Raw genomic sequence first — 20,346 nt, forward strand, 5'->3', positions numbered from 1 at the left:
ACACCCCCTAAAAGGCACACCATTACAATTCTATACAATTTCATACAATGTAATAGACATCATACTTCCTTTGATTATCCAAGCCTGGACTTAGGCTTTAGCTTCTCCAAACATTATGCTGGAACCTTGCTCTGAACAGCACACACTATGGGATGGAACACAGTTTAAGATATTTAATCCTCACCCGATATATTTAGTTGGTGAAATACTCAAAGGAGTTTCAATCAAAAACCCATATGGCCGCGGCCCTAAGAACTTCCACTGAGGTTTTAGCATATTAAAAGTTATGGTACAATCTGGCAAGTACGGGGTGGGTCTTTCAAATACCAGAGCCTGGGGAAGCCTTCACCTTTTCTGGTTGGTACAGGGTTCACTCCATGCCACGAGCATCTCGAACTTCACCCTGGAGATGCCCCCCCATGCCCCCTTCAGATATCAGGCCATAACCACAGGGCGAGCGGGAAGCAAAGCAGATCAGCCAAACCACCATATGGGGCCCAGGCTGACACCCAGCAGAAAGAAAAGGGACCCAGGCCCACCCTCAATGCCTTCATTTCCCCTTCTCTCTCTCCCAATTATTTGCGTCAAGTGATACCTGGAAAAAGGCAATCACAGCAAATACTCATGTCTATATTTTTGTGCTAAACACTCAGGTACATTAAGCCCTTTAACACAACAGCCCTATGGGGGTGGTGGGTGCTGGTGCCTGCACTGCTCTACAGCTGAGGAAACGCACGGCCCTGAACGGAAAGAAGGTGCCAGGGTTGTGGAGCTGATGGGGAGAGAGCCAGGGCTCCAGCCCAGGGAGCTGGGGGCGGTCTTTTCCTGCAGACCCCTGCAGCAGAGCTCCGCACCCTGCTTGTGTAGAGATGATCCACTAGACCAGGTCCGCACCCTGCTTGTGTAGAGATGATCCACTAGACCAGGTGCGGCCAGTCCTTGAGGGGCCAAAGGAATCTGTTTCCACAACAGCCAGGAAACAGAAGGATCCAAAGGGATGTTCTTATAATCTCCCGCCATTGCTATTTTTGGCCACAATTAAGTGCCTAATTGTACTCTTACCCTCACACACATGTTCCAATCGTTGCAAAAAGGTGTCAGGTAACCACCAGTGCTCCCCAGCACGTAGGCACCATGGGCCGAGGTACACAGGGACCCGACAGCCTGTCTTCTGAAGACAGCAAATTTGAGACCACAATTGCTACACACATGGAGCCGTGAAAACCGATTTTATTTTAAACCTTCCCAAATGAAGTTAACTGAGCTGTGGACAGAAAGCTAACCAGTAAACAACCAGGACAGCTGTTTTCCTGGTGTGGCTTTTCACTTACTTCATTAACCCAGTAAGGGAGAAACAATCAGTGACTTTATTGGCTCTGATTTCTCCAGAAAGACTGAAAATGGTGTGAAAATATGCGTGACTGTCTAGTGAAAATTACTAGCTAAAGGAACAGAAAGTCTGTGATTGTGAGTCCTTCCAGGAAGAGGGGGACAAAGTACTCTACCTGTAGGAGCTTTTCCTGTGCTTCTCTTTTTAAAAGATCCAACGGTAATCAGTTGAAGACCCAATGCCTTACTGAGCTGGGTACATTATGGAATAAGACTTGATACACGGGTTTTGGTTTTAAATATTGGAGTCTCTATGTCATATTTTTTCTTTTTTTTTTTTTTTTAACTATCAGCGTCTTGATCACTGAGAAGTGACTAGTGTGGGCCTCAGGTGACCTCTTCACTGGGCACAGAGGACACAGAGCCTGGGTCCCCTAATATTTTTACGGTCCCACAGAAATGTTTTAATTTCGTTCAAAATCAAAACAATAACAACCAAAAAACCCAAGATTCTAAGCTCAAAGATCACATGCATCTCCATGCTAACCCAGCATAAACTACGATTGTGAATATACTTTTAGGGAGGAGGGGGCGGACAAAGGCCCTAAGTCCCTCCATTGTAATCTGATCTGAGGGGCTGGCACCCCTGCTCACCAGATGCGTGGCATTCCCTGGTCCATCCCACACACCAGAGAAGGAATCTCAGCTTCAAGCAGTGTCCCCAGCCTCGGTTGGGGGGACCAGATTCCCAGATGGCCAACGGCTTAAGACAGTCAGCCACTGCTTATGAGGCCAGTGGCCCTGACCATTGCAAAACCTGAGCCCACTGAAGAATCTGGGCTCTTCCAGAAAGAAAACAGCCACCAATTTATTCTGCATTTGCCTTTTGAAGTCTAACTCCAAACACCTTAATATGGACTTCTCCACTAAATAGAATCTTTTATAAGGTTGTCAAGGAAAGAAAACAGAACAGTATTCATTAAGAATGTATAAGCTTATAAACCACATTCTTTCCTAACCCCGCATCTGAATCATGCGTTTTTCTTAAGGCTAATAAATAAATGAAACAGCGGAACGCCCTCAGACCTTGAATTACACGGGCCTCCCCCGTCCTTTATTCCGGCCCCAGTGGACAGGAAGATGAATGAAGCCACTACAGCTCCCCCGTGGCTGCTTCCTTAGGAGCTAGTTGAGTTTTCAAAATTCAGAGTATAAAACAAATAGAGTAGCTCAAAATAAAGTGAACAAAAACAGTGAAAACATTGTCAATCTAAATTAAATATGTTTATATATCCTCACCCCTCCTCCCTTCGTGGAAAAAAAGTTTTACCATGTTATGTAAACTAAATGAAATGTACTAAAATGTCTTTATTAGTACTAAAATGTGTGAAAATGCCTTTAAGACATATCTTTAAAAAGACTTTTTAAATTTACCATACAATGCAAACTAAATAAAATGGGCTAAAATGCCTTTAAAAGAGATCTTGAGCATAGTATTACCTACTATCATGATAATGGGCTCCTATCTCTCCTGGACTGTTTCATCCTTTCCTGTTCAATGCATTTTGGGGTAATTTGGGATCGCTTCTAATTGCCAAGCCTACTAAACACCCATCGTTTTTATTTATTATGTGACAACTGCTTTGTTTCTTGGAGGCTTTTCCATGGAGCAACAGATTATCTGTATGTTCATTCTTTTCCACATGTATTTTTCATTTTTTGTTAAACAGTACTGTTCTTCTTTTAGATGGTAAAGGACAGTCTAATGTAAAATACTTTTCTATAAAAAAGATATTTTAGTGAAGTGCTTTGAAGTCCGACAGACTGAAGGTAGAAACCAATTTCCATCACTGACTGTAACTCGGAGTGAGCACGGGGCCTCCCTAAGTCCCTGTTTCCTCACATGAACAGAACTACAGACACTGCATGGCTGGCGGGGTTGAGTACGTCACTGGTGCACCATAAATGAGATTATTATCGTGGTGACCATCACTCCCTCTTTCCTGCAAATCTGAGTACTTTCCACCAATGCTAGTCTGACTATTCCTTATTGAAATGATGCCAATTTTCCATTCTAAATGATTATATATTTGATTACCACAAATTAATCTGAAGGGTTGTCACTGGGCAAAAAGAAATCAGCCTTTAGCTATGATACACATTTGCTTTTAAGTATATGTGTCACATAATATATATGTGTGTGTTGTGTGTGTGTGATACGTGATAGAAAATATATTTTTTCATTCTTTCCCACATACATAGTCACACTCCATTTTACCATGAGGTGTGAAAGGAATAAATAAAAATTCTAACTAAAATATTCTATAAAACTATGATGAAATAAATCAAAGATGATCTCAATAAATATTCCATGTAAATAAATAGGAAGATATTCCGTGTACATAAATAGGAAGACAGTATTGTCAAGATGTCAGTTCTTTCCAAATTAATCTATAGATTCAATGCAATGGCAATCGAAATCACAGCAAGTTAATTTTGTAGATATCAACACACTGATTCTAAAGTTTAAACGAAGAGGCAAAAGCCCCAGAATAGCCAACACGATGTTGAAGGAGAAGAACAAAGTTGGAGGACCCACACTGCCTGATTTCAAGACTTAGTACAAAGCAACCGTAATCAGGACAGAGTGGTAATGCAGAAGAGACAAATAGATCAATGGACTGGAAAGACCCACATTAATGTAGTCAACTGATGTTGACCAAGGCGCAAAGACAATTAAACGGAGAAAGGATAGAACAACTAAATAGATACCCACACGAAAATATGAATCTAGATACATACTTTACACCTTTCACAAAAATCAACACAAAATGGATCATAGATCTAAACATAAAACGCAAAATAATTGTGAAAAATTTTGAAAGTCTTCCCAAGAGCAAACTTGTGTTGTGCAGTAAAAGTGGTGCTCAGAGGGAAATTGTTCATCTTACAAGTTGAGCTGAATTGTCCTACTGTCAATTTGGCTTTGCTGGGAGTCACATTTCTTAGAGCCCCTTTCCCTCCATGGCTCTTGGTTAGAGTTGAACAGAAGAGGAATTTGTGCCAGAATTGGAAGGGGAAAGTGGAGCAAGTCCCCACCAGAATCCCCTTCCTGGAATGCTCCCAGGTGAGAGCTGGCCCTCGCAGGTGCCTGCACAAGATTTGGGAGGTGGAAGCCAAGCAGCCCCAGGAAGGGCGATGTGCAGGGTCGGATGTGGATGAGACACGTGTGGAGAAGCCTGGAGGGGCCCAGCCTGCCCGGCTCTGCCCTGCTCCATGGGCAGCACTCTGACCAAAGCAGCCGGACCAGGCTCCCCACTACATTCCTTCCTGAAAGGGCTCCCTTTGGCGGGTGCACATCCCTGCACGTCCTGATTGACCTAGTGACTCTCTGCTGATCTCAATGCTCCCTGTTGCTGCCAAGCTCCATAATAAGAAAGGAAGCTGAAAACTGGTGAATTAAAGATCCCACTTCGGAAATGTGGAAAAGAATGAAACCCAAAGAAAGTAGAAAGAAGATGCGGTGGTCAGGGACTTTCCAAAATATTCCCTATTTCCTTCTTCTGGGTTCCTTCTGGGTGTACTTTCTGACCTCCTTTGAAGTTCCAAGTAGTCATGCTTTGGCCAAAATAATGTTGACAGAAGTGAAGTGTTTCTCTCCTGGGCAGAGGCATGTAAATGCCAGTGAGAGGTCTCACAGCACTTTCTCTCCATGGTACAATGATTACAGAAGTGTCTGTCATGAGGAGGACACCTACAGCCCAGCCCAGATGAGCAGAAGCTCCCTCCTGGCCCACACTGGCCAGGACGTGTATGCAAGAAGTAAACCTCTGGTGTGGGAGGTTTATTAACCCGTCACAACCTATAACATCTTTGCTGATACAAAAATTGGTACCTGAAATACAGTGCTGCCCCAAACCTAAAATATACAGCATTGATAGCTGCTAGGTGGCAGAAGCAGCAAGGAAACTATTCTCAGAGACTGAAAAGTAGCAACCCAAGCTACGCGATGGTCCAACATTTGGTCAAAATATATTCCTGTCCTGGAAGGCAAAAGATGCTCTAATAGAATTGTAAGTCTACAGCAGGGCTCAGCGAGCTTCTTTTGTAAGAGCCAGATCATAAATGTTTTAGGCTTCGCTGGCTATAAGGTCTCTGTCACACTAAACACACCCTGCTGTACCTTAAACACAGTCATAGATCATAGGCAAATGAATGGTCAGGCTATATTCCAATAAAACTTTATTTGAAAAAAATAGGCAGTGGGTCAGATTTGGTCCCAGGCCAGAGTTTGTTTGACCCCTACTCTAGAAAGGGCTATCAAACACAATGTTACAAGTATGGGTGTGTTGCTGCTCACTGCATTTGTTAAGGTACAAGAAAAATACAAGCTCAGAAAATAACTGATTGGTTGTAAGGAGGGATGAAAGGGAAGCAGAATTCTATGGATTTGTCAGAGGAAGAGGAAAATGCTTCTCAGTCTGAACCAGTAAATGACAGAACTTGGGTCCTAGAGTGATTAAAACCCAGCCATGTGCAGAAAAAAAAAATCAAACCTACTATGGAAGACGGAATGGATTAAGGTGCTTCAGACTGAAGCCCAACTAAAAGTATGGTGCCAGCAAATTCTTTCAACTGAAAAAAAGGCACAGGGAAAAGAGAACCAGAAATTGTGTTTCCCAAACAGGCTCAAAGCATGCACAGACATAGAGAGAGGGAAAGAGAAAGACTGAGAGATAGGTGGAGTGAAAAGGCAGAGAAATATAGCAAATCACAGAAGTATGTCTTGAAAAGAACATGACCTTTGACACCGGGAGATGAGTGAAATTAAACAGAGAAGAATTCAAAGAAGTTTTGAAAGATCTGTGTTTCCAAAAGAAATGCCAATGTGAACTTTTGCTGTTCTAAACAAAGGAAATTTGGGGTTCTCTATCTATGGCAAGAAAGAGGTAGAGAAAATTGCTCAGTCCCCAAGAAGGAAATATTCCCCAAAAATCAATCCAGCTGTGGTCAAAATGATGGCCAATAAGGAAGAACCTCCCCAGTGGAGGGTTCAGATGTCACAGGAAATAATAGACAGGGGTCTATTTCCAGGACAAGAGTCTGGATCTAATGAAGAAGCAATCCCCATCCCCAGGGCCAGGGACCCTCAAACTGTCTGCCCAGGGGAATTTATAATTGGTATGACCAGAGATTAATGAATGTGTGTCATTCTTCCCTTGGGATAATGGGAGAGTTTTGTGGCTATCCTTTGTGCACTGGGTGGCTGAGTGGATGGTTGATAACATCTTCTTAGTCCACAGGTCCCCAGATCAAAAGAAGCCACAGGAGGGATAAATCAGGAGTTTGGGATGAATACACATACACCACTATATATAAGATAGATAACCAACAAGGACCTACTGCATAGCACAGGGAACTCTACTCAATATTCTGTAATAACCTATATAAGAAAAGAATCTAAAAATGAATGAATATATATATATATATATATATATCTGAATTACTTTGCTGTATACCTGAAACTAACACAACATTATAAATCAGCTATACTCCAACAAAATTAAAATTAAAAAAAAAAAAAGAAGCCACATTCAGGCTTCATGTGAAATGACTGCTCAGCATTCCCTTTGAACAAACTAGTGCCCTTCATTCACAGATCCTAGACTCTGAGCTTCTTGCCATTAGTGGATGGAACTTTGGAGTGGTCTCTCTTGAGAAAGGGATGTATGTATTTTCTTAAGGAAGGAGTAAACTAAATGTCTGGTGACCAGGTAGGTGCACTGTGGTAGTAATAGCACTGTTAAACATTCTAGTTCGCCTCTCTAGTATGGTTATGGTTTTGTCAGCAAAACTGGCTGCACTAATTCCCTTCCCTATATCCAAGCCCTTATGTAATTCTCTCCTACACTGACTCTGGCCCTGGCCACGTGACTCTCTTTGGACAATTTGACAACAGTTGCATGAAACAAAGACGTGAAAATACTTAGGTATCAGGGCTTGCCCTCTTCCTCATTGATCTTTAGAACCCTACATGCAAAGTAGCTCAGGCTAGTTTGCTAAACGAGCCCAGTGACTCTGTCACCCTACCCAACATCCCTGACTGACAGCCTGCCAACTGGCCTCATATGTCAATGAGGACGCCTTAGATGATCCAGCTACCAAATGACCCACCAGCTGCCAGCTGACCACACAAACAAGAGATAGACCAGCAGAGATCAATTGAATAGCTAGAACGAAGAGATGACCCACAGAATTGTGAGCTAAATAAAATAGTTATTCCAATCTGTTAATTCTGGAGGTGGTTTGTTACGCAGAACAAGCTAACTGATGCATCCTCCTTGTACGCATACAGGAATTTGATGTGCTATATAAGGTACTGTGGTAGACTGTATTTCCCACGAATGGGGGCCATAATATATCCCAACCCATATGTGACTGGCACTCCTCTCATCGAGTGAGGTTCTATGCCCTCCTCAACTGAACCTGGGCAGTTCTTTGTGACCATGATGGAAGCGGTATTATCTGACTTCAGAGACAGGATTATAAGGATGCCATGCACTTCTACTTGATTCTTAGAGGATGGTCATTCTTGGAACCCAGCAACTATACTGTGAAGAAGTCAAGTAACCATGTGGAGAGGCATGTGAAGGTGTTCCAGCCAACAGTCCCAGTTGAGTTTCAGCTACCAGCCAGCAATGACCACTAGACATGTAAGTGAGTAAGCCTCTAAGGACTCCAGTTCTCAGCCTTTAAGCCATCCCAATTGACACATGGAGCAGGGATGAGCTGCCATTGCCAAACCTGCCCAAGTTGCTGATTCAGGAGGAAAATAAATGATGTTGATGTTTTCAACCGCTAAGTTTTCTGGGGGGTTTTATGCAGCAAAAGATAACTAGGATACTTACTTGGTCAATGGAAAATGAATAAAAGTGATGTGTCACTTCCATGTGGAAGATGTCAATTGCCAGAGAGTGAAGCACTCTTTTCCTCCCTAGTGTAGCAATCAAGGAAAGAAGGATACTGTGGGATGCAACTTCCTTCATTCTAAATCTCTGAGTGACTGGTGTGAGAGAATTCCTCTGCTGACTCAAATTTACTGTGCAGCCTGAACAAAATATAAACCTTTACTGTGTTAAGCTATTAAGATTTTGGAGTTGTTTGTTTCCATAGCATATTCTAATATGTTCTGATTGACACAAGAGGTAATAAAGATAGAAAGCAAAAATGCAAATGTTTTGTCTTAATGTATGTTAAGACAAAACATACATCTGATGAGATTAAGTAAAAAAAGAAAGCACCTAAAAATAACACTATAAATAAAACCTGAAGATATAGTATATGTAAAGTGTAAAAATGAGAACAGTATTATCACATACATGCCATTAAACTTGAGAACTGGGACAAAATGCAAAGATTCCTAGAAAAGTCTTATTGAAACTGACTTGAGAAGTAAAGTTAGAAATACTATAATCCTATTACTATCAAAGATACTGAAGCAGAAATTTAAAAAATCTCTCTACAAAGAAAGCAACAAACCCATGTGGTTTTCTAAGCAAATTCTATCAACTCTAACATAATGAAAACTTTTAGAAAATTAAAAATGAAGGCATATTCCATGTTTTATAAGACCAGAAAAACTTATAAAAGAAAAATGACAATTTGATAAAAATTCCAAACTCGTTTCACCAAAGAATATGCTTGCAAAAATCTTAAACAAAATGTTAGTACTTCATATCCAACATTTTATAAGAGATATCATAAAAACTGTGTTTGTATCAGGAATATAAAAATTGTTCAATAATAGAAAATTATTATCCATTACTTTGACATTAAAAAACAACAAAAGGGCTTCCCTGGTGGCGCAGTGGTTGGGAGTCCGCCTGCCGATGCAGAGGACGCGGGTTCGTGCCCCGGTCTGGGAAGATCCCACATGCCGTGGAGCGGCTGGGCCCGTGAGCCATGGCCGCTGGGCCTGTGCGTCGGGAGCCTGTGCTCCGCAACGGGAGAGGCCACGGCAGTGAGAGGCCCGCGTACCACAAAAAAAAAAAAAAAAAAAAAAAAAACAACAAAAAATCCTATAATTATCTCAATTTGGTAAAACTCAACACCCAATCACGTTTAAACTTTTTATAAATTAGAACAAAAGGGAATCTCAAAGGATATCTATAAAAATCTGTAACCAACATGATCCTAAGTGGATAAACTATGAAGGAATTCTATTTAAAACTAGGAAAAAGGGTAAGGATACCCTCAATCACAAGTTCTGTCAATAACACATTAGAGTTTCTAGCCAGTACAATAATACAAGAAGAAGAAATGAAATGCCTTAGGATTGGACAAAAGGAAATAAAACTCTCATTATTTGCAGATGATATGATTGTCTATGTAGAGAACCTGAAAGAATCTGCATTTCAGTTACCAGTAATAAAAAGGATATGATAAGTTGTGTAGCTATAAAATAATATCCAAAATTATATTCTTTTACATCAACAAAAGAGTAGAAATTCATAATTTTTAAAACATCATTTACAGTAAGCAATAAAATACAAAATATCTTTTGGTACTCAGGAGTAAGAACAGCCTATAGAGAATTGTAAAACATTACTGAAGCACATAAATGGAGAGATAGCCCATGTTCATGGATAGAAAAATTTAATATCATAAAATATCAATTATCAGCAATGAATCAATAGATTAAATATAACACTAACAAAATCCCACTTGAGTTTTTTCATATTGAGGTTAAAATAAGTTGATTGTAAAATTTATATGGAAGAACAAAAATTCAATAATAACCAAGAAACTTTTCAAAGAGCTGAATGTTACTTCCCTTGCCCAATATAAATACATATTATAAAGCTTAGTAATTATACTCTGTGTGTGTGTGTATTAAGAAAGAACAAAGGGCTTCCCTGGTGGCGCAGTGGTTGAGAGTCCGCCTGCCGATGCAGGGGACACGAGTTCGTGTCCCGGTCCAGGAAGATCCCACATGCCGCGGAGCGGCTAGGCCCGTGAGCCATGGCCGCTGAGCCTGCGCGTCTGGAGCCTGTGCTCCGCAACGGGAGAGGCCACAACAGTGAGAGGCCCGCATACCGCAAAAAAAAAAAAAAAAAAAGAACAAAACTTAACCAATGGAAGAGAAAAGATAGCCCATAACAAACGACTCATATATGCAATTTTGATTTATAACAGATTTGGGGAAAGAAGTAACTAAACTGAATCAGTAAAAATTGATTCTCCACAAGAAAAAAAATGTGTAAATGGACCTCAATCACCACTTTATACCACATGATATATATAGGGTATGTATGATAAAATGAACAAAAAGAAAAGCAAGAGAATGACAAAAAGTGCAAATGAAGTTTACTTCTGAGGGTAGGTAGGGGAATGGGAGAGGTGCAGTGTAGACTGAAATACATTATTGGGGATATTCTAGTTTGGACTGGGTTCGTGGATGTTTAATTTTAGTGTAAACAAACACGCAAGCCAAATAGATATAAATGAGGACTGAGCTCAAGAATCAAAGATTAATCAAATTAATCAAATGATAAATCCCATTCTGTGCACCTAAAGTCCAATTCCGAAGAATATGAATGTTATATGTTTGAATTAACTGCAAGCCAATAATGGGAGAGGATTAGGTGTCAGATCAACCATATGTGTGAACTATGTTAACATTTCTTCATTATTTCTTTCATTTTTATTCATCTGATCTCCTTATCCTCTGAATTTGTAACATCACATAGCTTTATTAGTTCTACTAATGCACCTGTCTAAAACTTCCTTTCCTTCATCATATGCACAGCTCACTAGTAGCTAGAAATCTTAATTATTTTCCCTTTTTTTATAGAGCTTAAAAAATAATACAGTACATTTAAAACACACGCAATAATTCAGCATTTGGGGTAAGCATGGAATGGAAGCCAGCACCTATGAGCTCTGGCCCGTCCTGGCTGTAATATCCCAGCATCACTACATCTGAGGGATAATAAAGGACATTGGTGGAAATTGGGTAGAAATTCTAATCCCGAAACCCTGCAGTCAGGGCTCCCATCACCATGGTGCTGGTCCGCCATCGTCTCCACCAGGAACCTGCTGTAGGGTGGTTACCCTAGACACTTGATTTATTCATAAGATTCTCTCAGACAATAAGCATCATCTTGAGAAGTCTTCTCAAGAATTTCAACGTTCTAAAAAGAAGCCATTGTACTTTATGTTTGTTTCAAATGCAATAAATTATTCATTTAATAGATTTTAACTGAATAAAATATTCAATTAAACATTGAATATTGAAATTTTTCATTTCAAGCAAAAAGTGACTTGGTTCGACTCTGAGATACAATTGGCCTTATGCATTCCTAATGGTGGTGACCCAGGTCTGTATTCTCGTTCTTTCTGTCTTGGCACTGTCGTTCTACAGCCCTGGGCAGAGTCAGAAAACTAGTTGGCAGAGCTGCTCATGGAGTTTTTTAGGCTGAGTATCTCATAACTCTGCCCATCACTCTCTCTCACCTGAAAGTGGCACCTGGGGATGGAAGCATAAGCCTAAGTGAAAAGAGGGAGCAAAAATGATTATTTGTAACGTTGCCAGCAACAGATGAACGAATGATCTTTATTGTATCTTTATACAAATAGGGCATTGAAGCAACATTAGCAAAGTCTTAATTTGGTCATATGGATCAAACACACAAGCTGACTCAACAATCCTTTTCCCTCCCCCCAAGCACACCTGGTGGCTGCAAACCAGCATTGCCAGATGTGTATCTATTTCCTAGTTTGACACTAGGGAATTGCCTGGTAAATATTATCTTATCACTCTTGTTCATTTTACATTATATAACATTATCCAAAGCTAACAAAATTGAAAAAAATATGAAGGCCAATAGCAGTGTCAATTTGGCAGAATTTTAGTGCTAGAGAACGGTAACTTGTGTCACAATATGACTTTAATTAAACTATCTATGCTTCTCCATCTTTTTTTTTTAAGTACCTCAAAGCTATATTCATACTTGTCACATAAACAGAAAAACATCCCCTGTTCTTTCATACCCAGGTTTAAAAATTCTAGTACTCATTTAGTTGTCAGCCTGAAATATATCTACAGGGGACCTTAACAAGGAAAATCCTGTGTGCTCCAAGTATAATAATAAAAATGACCTACATTTGTTTTGGGTACGACATGTGCCCAGCTCTGTGCTAAATGTCCACAGGATCCATCTTACTTAGTTCCCAAAAGATCTCCCTGAGCCTGGTTGTGTTATTCATTTCAGTCCACAGCAGATAAATTAATTTGTCAGGAACACTAAGTGGCAACATTGAGACCAGATCCAGGTCTAGTGACAGTTTTATGCTCTTAACAAGAGGCTACACAGTGGGAATGACAGCAGCTAAGGAAAAATGCATCTACCCCCTAAATTATCCATGTTAGTTAAGCACCTGCGATCTAGTTAGTGCTGTATTAAATATGGGGGGTGCTAATTTTCTTCCCTGAAAAAACTAACAATTAGTTGAGGAGACAAGACGAACTGACAAAACTATTCTGCACATCAGATGACAGTCATGGAGTGGGTAAATTATTTCATGTAACAAATGAGCTTTGCAGGCATCAGAGGCAGCAACCAATACAGATAGGAATGCACAGCACAGGCTGACCTGTTTAAGCTCAGGAAGGAGAGCTTGAACTTGGATAAGCAGCGCGGGGAGGGGGAGGCTTCGAGGAGAGGGGAAGCAGTGGAGGAGAGAGCAAAGCTAAAAAGGACCAGATGCAGACACTCTGAGGTCACGGCGTCCAGACTAACAGACCACCCTAGTATGGACAGGTAAGTGGCAGCGTGTCAAAGATGAGCTGCTTCTGGATGGCATGCCACCCAGAGGGATGCCCATCCCAGTGCGGGCCCCAGCAGGCACTCCGTGAATATCAGTGAGGGAAGAATGAGTGAAGTCCAGTGGATCGTACTGATGTCAACATCGAGTTATAGAAGGAACTGGGGTACCAGTGGATTATGCACAAGCACCTAGCCCTGACTGTCCCATCACTAGCAATTCCCGAACAAACAGATCAAAGTAATTAATAGAATCATAAGACACCTTTACCAAAGTAACAGATCAGCTCTAACAGCATTATTATCTTTTAAATAGAATGTTTAAGTCAAAAAATACCAGTAAGATTCACACAGAGCTCAACAGGAATGGATTTTACAGGCCACAGTATTCATGCCGGGGACTTGGCCAACGAAAGCAAAGTTGCAAATGCACCTGCTCCTTAATGGGAAAACCCTGGGAACATTCAGCATAAAGGAAATAAATGAAGTCTACCTCAATGAGTTAATGGTGGGGAAGCATCCCTACAGTTCTTTAACATTAAAAGAGAAAAAAATGGAAATGTAACCCCATCCACAGAATGAAGCTTGAGGACTTTCCTATCAGCATGAAATTTCAAACAAGAAAACTGCTGCTGTGCTAGGACCAGAGCTGGGGATTCTAGATCTGCAGTGATCACCAGCCTAGTTCACCCAGGCAGAGTCAGACACCCAGCACCACAACTGCACCCTTAAAGACAAGAGCCACTGCCTTTGGGTTTCAGTTTCCTCCTCTGTAGCATGAGCGCCCTTCCAGCTCTAATACTATGTGACTACATGTTTTTCACAGCAACAATGAAAATGCAACTACAGAAGACCCAGTAATGACAACAGTTCCTGAGGGCATACTCTGTGCCAGGCATTCTTCTAAGTGCTTCACGTGTACTGATTGGGACCATCACCTTAGAAGGCAGGTACCATTTCATTTTACAAACAAGAAAACTGGGGCATAGAGGAGTTGAACAATTTGCCCAAGGTCACAGAGATGGAAAGGGACAAAGGCAAAATGCCAACACACATAGATGCTCTTAACCATTACACTCTGCCTTTTTTAACTGGAGAAGGCAAGGTACTGCGCATATATTTAATTATGCACTTTAATATCCAAAGGATGCTTCCAAATCCTTTCTTGCTAGGCCTCTAAACTGCAACCATCTTTCCTGCAGAAAACTACAGTTTTTCATTGTCGTTTGTTTATACCACAGTTAAATCATAATTAAAGTGACTTATTGAATTACTGGTTGCAAATTACAAATACCTGCCAAGTAAGATTCTCCTGCAGGTACAGAGAAATTCGCAGAAAGACAGATCTTTAGCTACCTCCACTCCAATTCCTAAAAGCATGCACTACCCCTCCACCCCCAGAATTAAGAGACTAGAGAAAGTATGCAGAGAATTGCCTGCTCCTTAGAGGAGATGTCAGACATATTTATCTGCCTTCTCCAGCCTTCCACTCCCCCAAAAAAGACTTCTCCCCATTGATCCTTCCACCCACTAGGGGCTCTGAAATAATGTCTGGAATAATAAAGCCAATTTGCCTCTACAATGACTGGATTCACTTATTCGTTTTGGAAAAATTTGGATTCTTTCTCCATGTATAGAGAAAAGAAACACTCATATATCTGCCCCTAGAAAAAACACCTGATGCTGGAAAACTGATTTGTAATGAAGTACTTACGGTCATTGTTTGAAAGATCTAGAACACCGAATCACAGTAAACGCAAGAAGGTAGATCATATTCTGTCAAAATCATACATATTACATATTTAATACTGATAAAAGTATATACTCATTTGGATATTATTACCAAACTAAAAAAAAAAAACAGGTAAAAAAACAGAAAAAAAACTATTTTATTGCAATATCTGACTATTTAAAATTTATGGGAATGAAATTTTTCCATTCCAGTTGAAATATTGACCATCCCTAATCATAAATTTTAACCAAAACAAATCTGGCTGGAGCTAGCTGGTATTTGACAAACTAAAAAATTTATGTCAGCCTTTCCTAACCACGACGGGCAAATTTTGAGAAAAGTTGGCTGATTTTGGACATAATAAATGAGAGAGGATTTGATTCTGAGATGAGGTTTTCATGCATTTAGTAATAAGAACCAGTCCTGGAAAATGAAGCTACCTCATAAGACTTAGAACTTAAAGTTTGGTCTTATTAGTTCCAAGTTTTCTCATGCCAGAGGGTAATTTAATTTTGTTCACCATGCCCAGTACTATCATCAAAAACTTCCATCATAAGCAACAGAAAATATTTTTCCTCTTATTAAACAAGATATTAAAATTCAAGACATGCTATCATATGTGCTATTTGTTTCATCTTGATATTTCTTAACAAATATAGGATTAAACCTATTTAATCACTTTTTATGTAGAAAATAAGCAAGATAGTAAAGTTTCAATTCAGACTTTACTTTTTAAAATATAATAAAAATACTTTGCAGATTACCTTATCTTCATGATCAATGATGCAGACACATAGATTGACCATAGATTGAAATTAAGTGAAAGCAGATTGTGAATAATGCCAATTAGGGAAATACTAAGTCAAGACAAAGCTTACTTTTTTTCTTTTTAAGAGATATTTCAAGTCACTTCACACAAAGGCAATTACATATACCAAAAAATCACTATGTACTTGGATACCATCAGGATCATCTTGTGATCCAAATGTTCCAGAAAACTATGGATATGCATTAAGAAAGTTACCAGACTTTTTCTACTACAAGAACTGATGGAAGTCTAGTGGAAATCAAAATCAGGCAGATTCAAGAGAAAGAAGCATCTGTCCTAGTGATTCCAGTAAAGCGCAGGAAGGTGGAAACCTGGGCAGGCCCCAGGAAGCTATTTCTGTCTCCCAGTGTAGATTTCTGGGAAGCCAAGCTCTGGTCAGTATGAGAAATGAATTCACCCCACTCTGTGGGCACATGACTCCATGTTAACTCTGTCCCATCTTCCAATGCTCCTAACCTAGCCATCTTTGACTACATGGATGGAGAACATTTTTTGTAAAGTGGAACTGCTGTTTATGCTATTACTAAAAGCAAAATAGAAATGAGCTGTCCAGATCTCAGAACTGTGCCAGTACTTCCTAAGGTCAAGTTTCAGAGGACAGTGCCCATTCCTCCCATGCATTTCCCAAGGCCAGGCCCAGTAAGTAGCCCCAGTGCCCACTTGAAGGTAGCCTTTCCACCAGACCACGTCACCCTTCCTGATTCTGGAACACTTCTGCACAGCTCATCACCTAGAATGATTTACAAAGTAGTCAGAGCATGGTTTAGGTAGAGCAAAGGACAGGATCCATTCCACCATCTCTGGACCTCACCCTGGGCTACAGCCATGCCATGGGAAATGCCTGCTTTGTACTTAAAGTGATTTAGCTGAATGCCAGGAGAGTGTGGGAATGATTGATTTATCAAGAAAAGCAAAGATGCCCGAATAAGCCTTTTAAAAAGATACCACTCCAGCATTTGCACCACGTGAAATGGAACATAAAGGAACTGGGTAAAGAAACACAAAGATCAAAGACAAATTAGAGAAGGGAGCTTTCAGCTGACTGTGCTGAATCCCTGACGACCCATTCAAGAACATCTACATAGATCAAGGTTTAAGAAGTTAGAGATCTGTATGATAGCAAACAAAGTGGTGTGTGTAGGGGAGCATGAACTTCACGTTTGTCTTTAAATATATTAATGGTGCTATAAATAGGCCATCACCTGCTCCTTCTTTTCCATTTGGAAGAGAACCAGCCAGAACGGGTTTGAATTACAGATTCAACAGAATCACAAGTAGCAATGTCCTGGTTGCTTTTTCCAGAGGAAAAGGGATGTGTTTTCTTCCCTGCAAGAATGGAAATGAGAAGGAGATGCTTTCAGAGACCCTGCTTGCCAATGAGACTGAGAAGAAGTCTCTCACCAGGTCCTCTTTGGCCCTATAAAGTGGTGAGAAGAGACAAAGATGCCATTCCAGGGAGCATTCCAGGCTGGTAACAAGGGTGTGAAGACCGCCATGAACTCACACCCAGAATACAGAATTAAGGTGCTCTCTGCTCTATGTTGTATAATAAAAGACCCAGGTGTGATCGGTGGCATCGTGATGTTCTATTTACTTTCTAATTTCTATTCTTATCTCATTGAATTCCAGCAGAAGACAACACCTCTTGACTAGTGTGGGGAAAAAGAAAACTTCATTTTTTAAAGAGCCCAGATGATAAGTTTTCCCATGCATAATATTTGAGCACCATCTGGCTCAGGATATGAAGAATAAATTGCCAAAAACCAAGGACAGCTATTTTGCACACGTGTTGAAATAAAGCAAACACCCACACCTTTGCTCCAAGGACATGAATATAGGTGTATGTTTATATTCTAAGCTAAAAAGACATCATTCGATGCAGACATCCCCAGATCAACCACTGACCAAAAATATCTCACTGATTAATCAATGCCTGGCACTCGATCTGCACATACATATCACAGGCGGTGCAAAAGTTTGAACCACACCAACAGAAAGATCAGTAACAGGAAGCTTACCGCCATCTACAGATTTCCCCTCACCGCTCACGGGAGTGAGCCAAGGATTTCTACTCGAAAAATATAAATTGGCAAAATTGACATCAGCTGTGGAGTTGCATTACGCTCCCAGTGATGAAATCCAGTTTAAAAACCTGTGCAAAACAGTAAACACGACTAACTACCCCTCTAGAAATAGGAAATCAACGGTCCACGGATGCTTGTTACTTATACACTTGGAGGCTGAAGACTCACAACAGGTCAACACCCCATCTCGCCCTGTCTATGGGACTAAACCATACAGATTTAAAGGCAAATATGTATAATAATATACTTGTTTTCATTTCTCCTCTCCATTCACCACTTTCCCGAGGCAGGCTTTTTAGAGAGTTAAATAACTAAAACGCCAGCTCAGGGGCTGGGCAGCGGCCTCGCGAAGAGGCGCGAGGCTGATTCGGAGGGACACAGACCTAGTGGACCGGCTGTTGCGGCCAGCGGCGCCGAGTGGAAAGCGCGGCGAGTTTGCCAGCGGGTGCGCAGAGGTGGAAAACGCACACCCGGGCCGTCCACCCGGTGCACACCCCGGCAACTTTATTTTGGGCAGAACCTTCCGAGGAAACTTTTCTCTCGCCCTCAGTTCTCGCCCAAGCCAGGTCGGCCGCGGGCAGGCAGGAGGGGCAGGGCGCCGCGGGCAGAGCGGTAGCCCCGGGCGGGACGCGGCTCGGCGGGTACCTCCCTCTCCTCTCGGGGCCCCGAGGCGCGCGGGCAGGTCCCGCAGGAAGGCCACTCACCAGCCGGAGAGCGAAGAAGACGGCGAGCAGGGCGAGGCAGGCGCCCATGACGATGAGAAGCAGGAAGACGATGAGCGGGTGCTGCTGGCTCATGCGGTAGTACGACTCGTAGAGCCAGTCCCGGGACCGCTGCAGCCTGTCGCCGTCGCCGCCGCCGCCCGCCGCCGCCGCCGCCGCCGCCTCGGCGCGGTCCCGCAGGTAGCGGCGCCGCCGCATCGCCTCCTGCCACATCGGGGCGGTTCACGGGGCGCCCGCCGAGCGCGCCCGGCCGGGGCCGCGCCGCCCGCTAGCCCGCAGCCTCCCGCGTCCCAGCCCCGCGCTGCCTCGGCCGGCCGCGCTGCCCGCGCTCCGAGCTGCGCGCAGGGGCCTCCGGCGCGGGCGGAGCTCGGCGCCCCGGGCTGGGCGCGCTGACGCGCGGGCGGGGGCCGGGCGGCGGCCTCGGGGGCAGCTCCCGGCGGTGCAGCTGCCGCCACCGCGCGGGAGGGGCGGGTGCGACAGGGAGCGCTCGACCCGCCTCTGCCCGCACCCCGGGCGGCGCAGCCAGGCCTCCACCCACCACCGCCCCCCGACGGCCGTGTCGCGCGCCGGGCACGACGGGGGGCCGGCGCGCCCAGCCGCGTGCTGGGAGGGGAAAGGCGGGGGCCGCGCCCCAGCCCCGGGGGTCCCCCTCTTAGACCCACCCACGATCAGCGCGGGCAAGGTCCACCTCCCCTCCGCTGTCTCAGCCTGGGGTCGGTCGGGGGCTCCCACCGTGCCCTGCGCGGTCCCCGAGCGCGGCCTGGGGGTTCCCGCTTCCTGCCGCCCTCACCTCCGACCTCGCTCAGAAGACTGCGGAGGCTCCTAACTCCTCTCCACCGGCTCCAAGTGCGGCGGGGAGGGGCCCTCCCACCCTCCAGTCCCCCCAGGCTCTGAGTGGTGTGCGGGGGGTGGGTAGGACAGGGTGCTTTCACGCTCCTCCCCACTTTCTCAGAGCGTAGCCGGGAGGAGACCTCCCATCCTTTGGTACCCCCTGCTCGGAGGGCCGCGGTAACTTCCTCTTTTTCACCCTCTGTGCGCTCGCAGGAGGGATTCCCCTCCCCTCCGCATCCCTTAATGGGTAGGGGGTTCCCACCCTCCTCTTCTTCAACTCAGCACAGCGGGCTTGGGGGCTCTCACGGTCCTCCCCACTCTCTTAGAGGGCAGGGGGCTTCCCTGCGGTGGGCGGGAAGACGCTGGGACGCGAGGAGACCCCCTGGCCGAGAACAGCTCCAAATGCACAATGGAGAAGCGAGGCGGCCACCCGCCCGTGTGATTGAGTGCTGCACCCCGCCACGTCCTCGGGTAGGCCGCCTTACTTGCGCCCTGCAGTTTCAGCTTAAGTCACACTTTGGAGGTACCCGATAGGGCAAGGTTTTCCGTATCGGAGTTTAGACCTCTGGTCGGTCCACGGCCCCCGCCAAGCCCCTGCTGTCCGGCAGGGATGGCAGCGAGGGCGCGACTGGGGAGAGTGGCTGGGCGCTAGTGCGGGCAGGGTTGGCTCTGCGATTCGCTTCCTCCACGTCACCTCGAGGGACTGGGCGCGGGGGCCGATGTCTGCAGGGGCAGTGTCCCCCTCCTGACACGCCTGGGGGTCGAGCCCGCTGGCCCTCTCCCTGGGCGGTAGGGGAGCTCCTTGGTGCTCTCCAAAGGAGCCTACCCTTTTGGAGGGTTCCTCCTCGTCGAGAGTTGGCTGTACCCAAGACCCGCAAATCCCACCTCCACCCGAAGCCTGAGGAATTCGAGGCACCGCGATCCTCCCCTCTCGGGCACCAGCACACGGCCGTGGGTTGTTCCTATGCCCTTGCCTGTTCCAGTACCAGACCAG

At 43.9% G+C, this 20,346-nt stretch overlaps 1 protein-coding gene across 1 annotated transcript in view; it reads right to left on the minus strand.

Moving 5' to 3' along the window:
- Positions 1-18,909, minus strand: part of ADCY2 (adenylate cyclase 2) — a 455,891-nt gene extending 436,982 nt beyond the window's left edge. The window contains exon 1 of the mRNA XM_032629124.1: positions 18,504-18,909. Coding sequence (XP_032485015.1) covers positions 18,504-18,734 — 231 coding nt within the window. The 5' untranslated portion in view covers positions 18,735-18,909. The remainder of the gene's footprint in view (positions 1-18,503) is intronic.
- Between the last annotated feature and the right edge of the window lie 1,437 nt (positions 18,910-20,346).

Source organism: Phocoena sinus, chromosome 3, assembly GCF_008692025.1.
Source record: "Phocoena sinus isolate mPhoSin1 chromosome 3, mPhoSin1.pri, whole genome shotgun sequence".
Lineage (NCBI taxonomy): Eukaryota > Metazoa > Chordata > Mammalia > Artiodactyla > Phocoenidae > Phocoena > Phocoena sinus.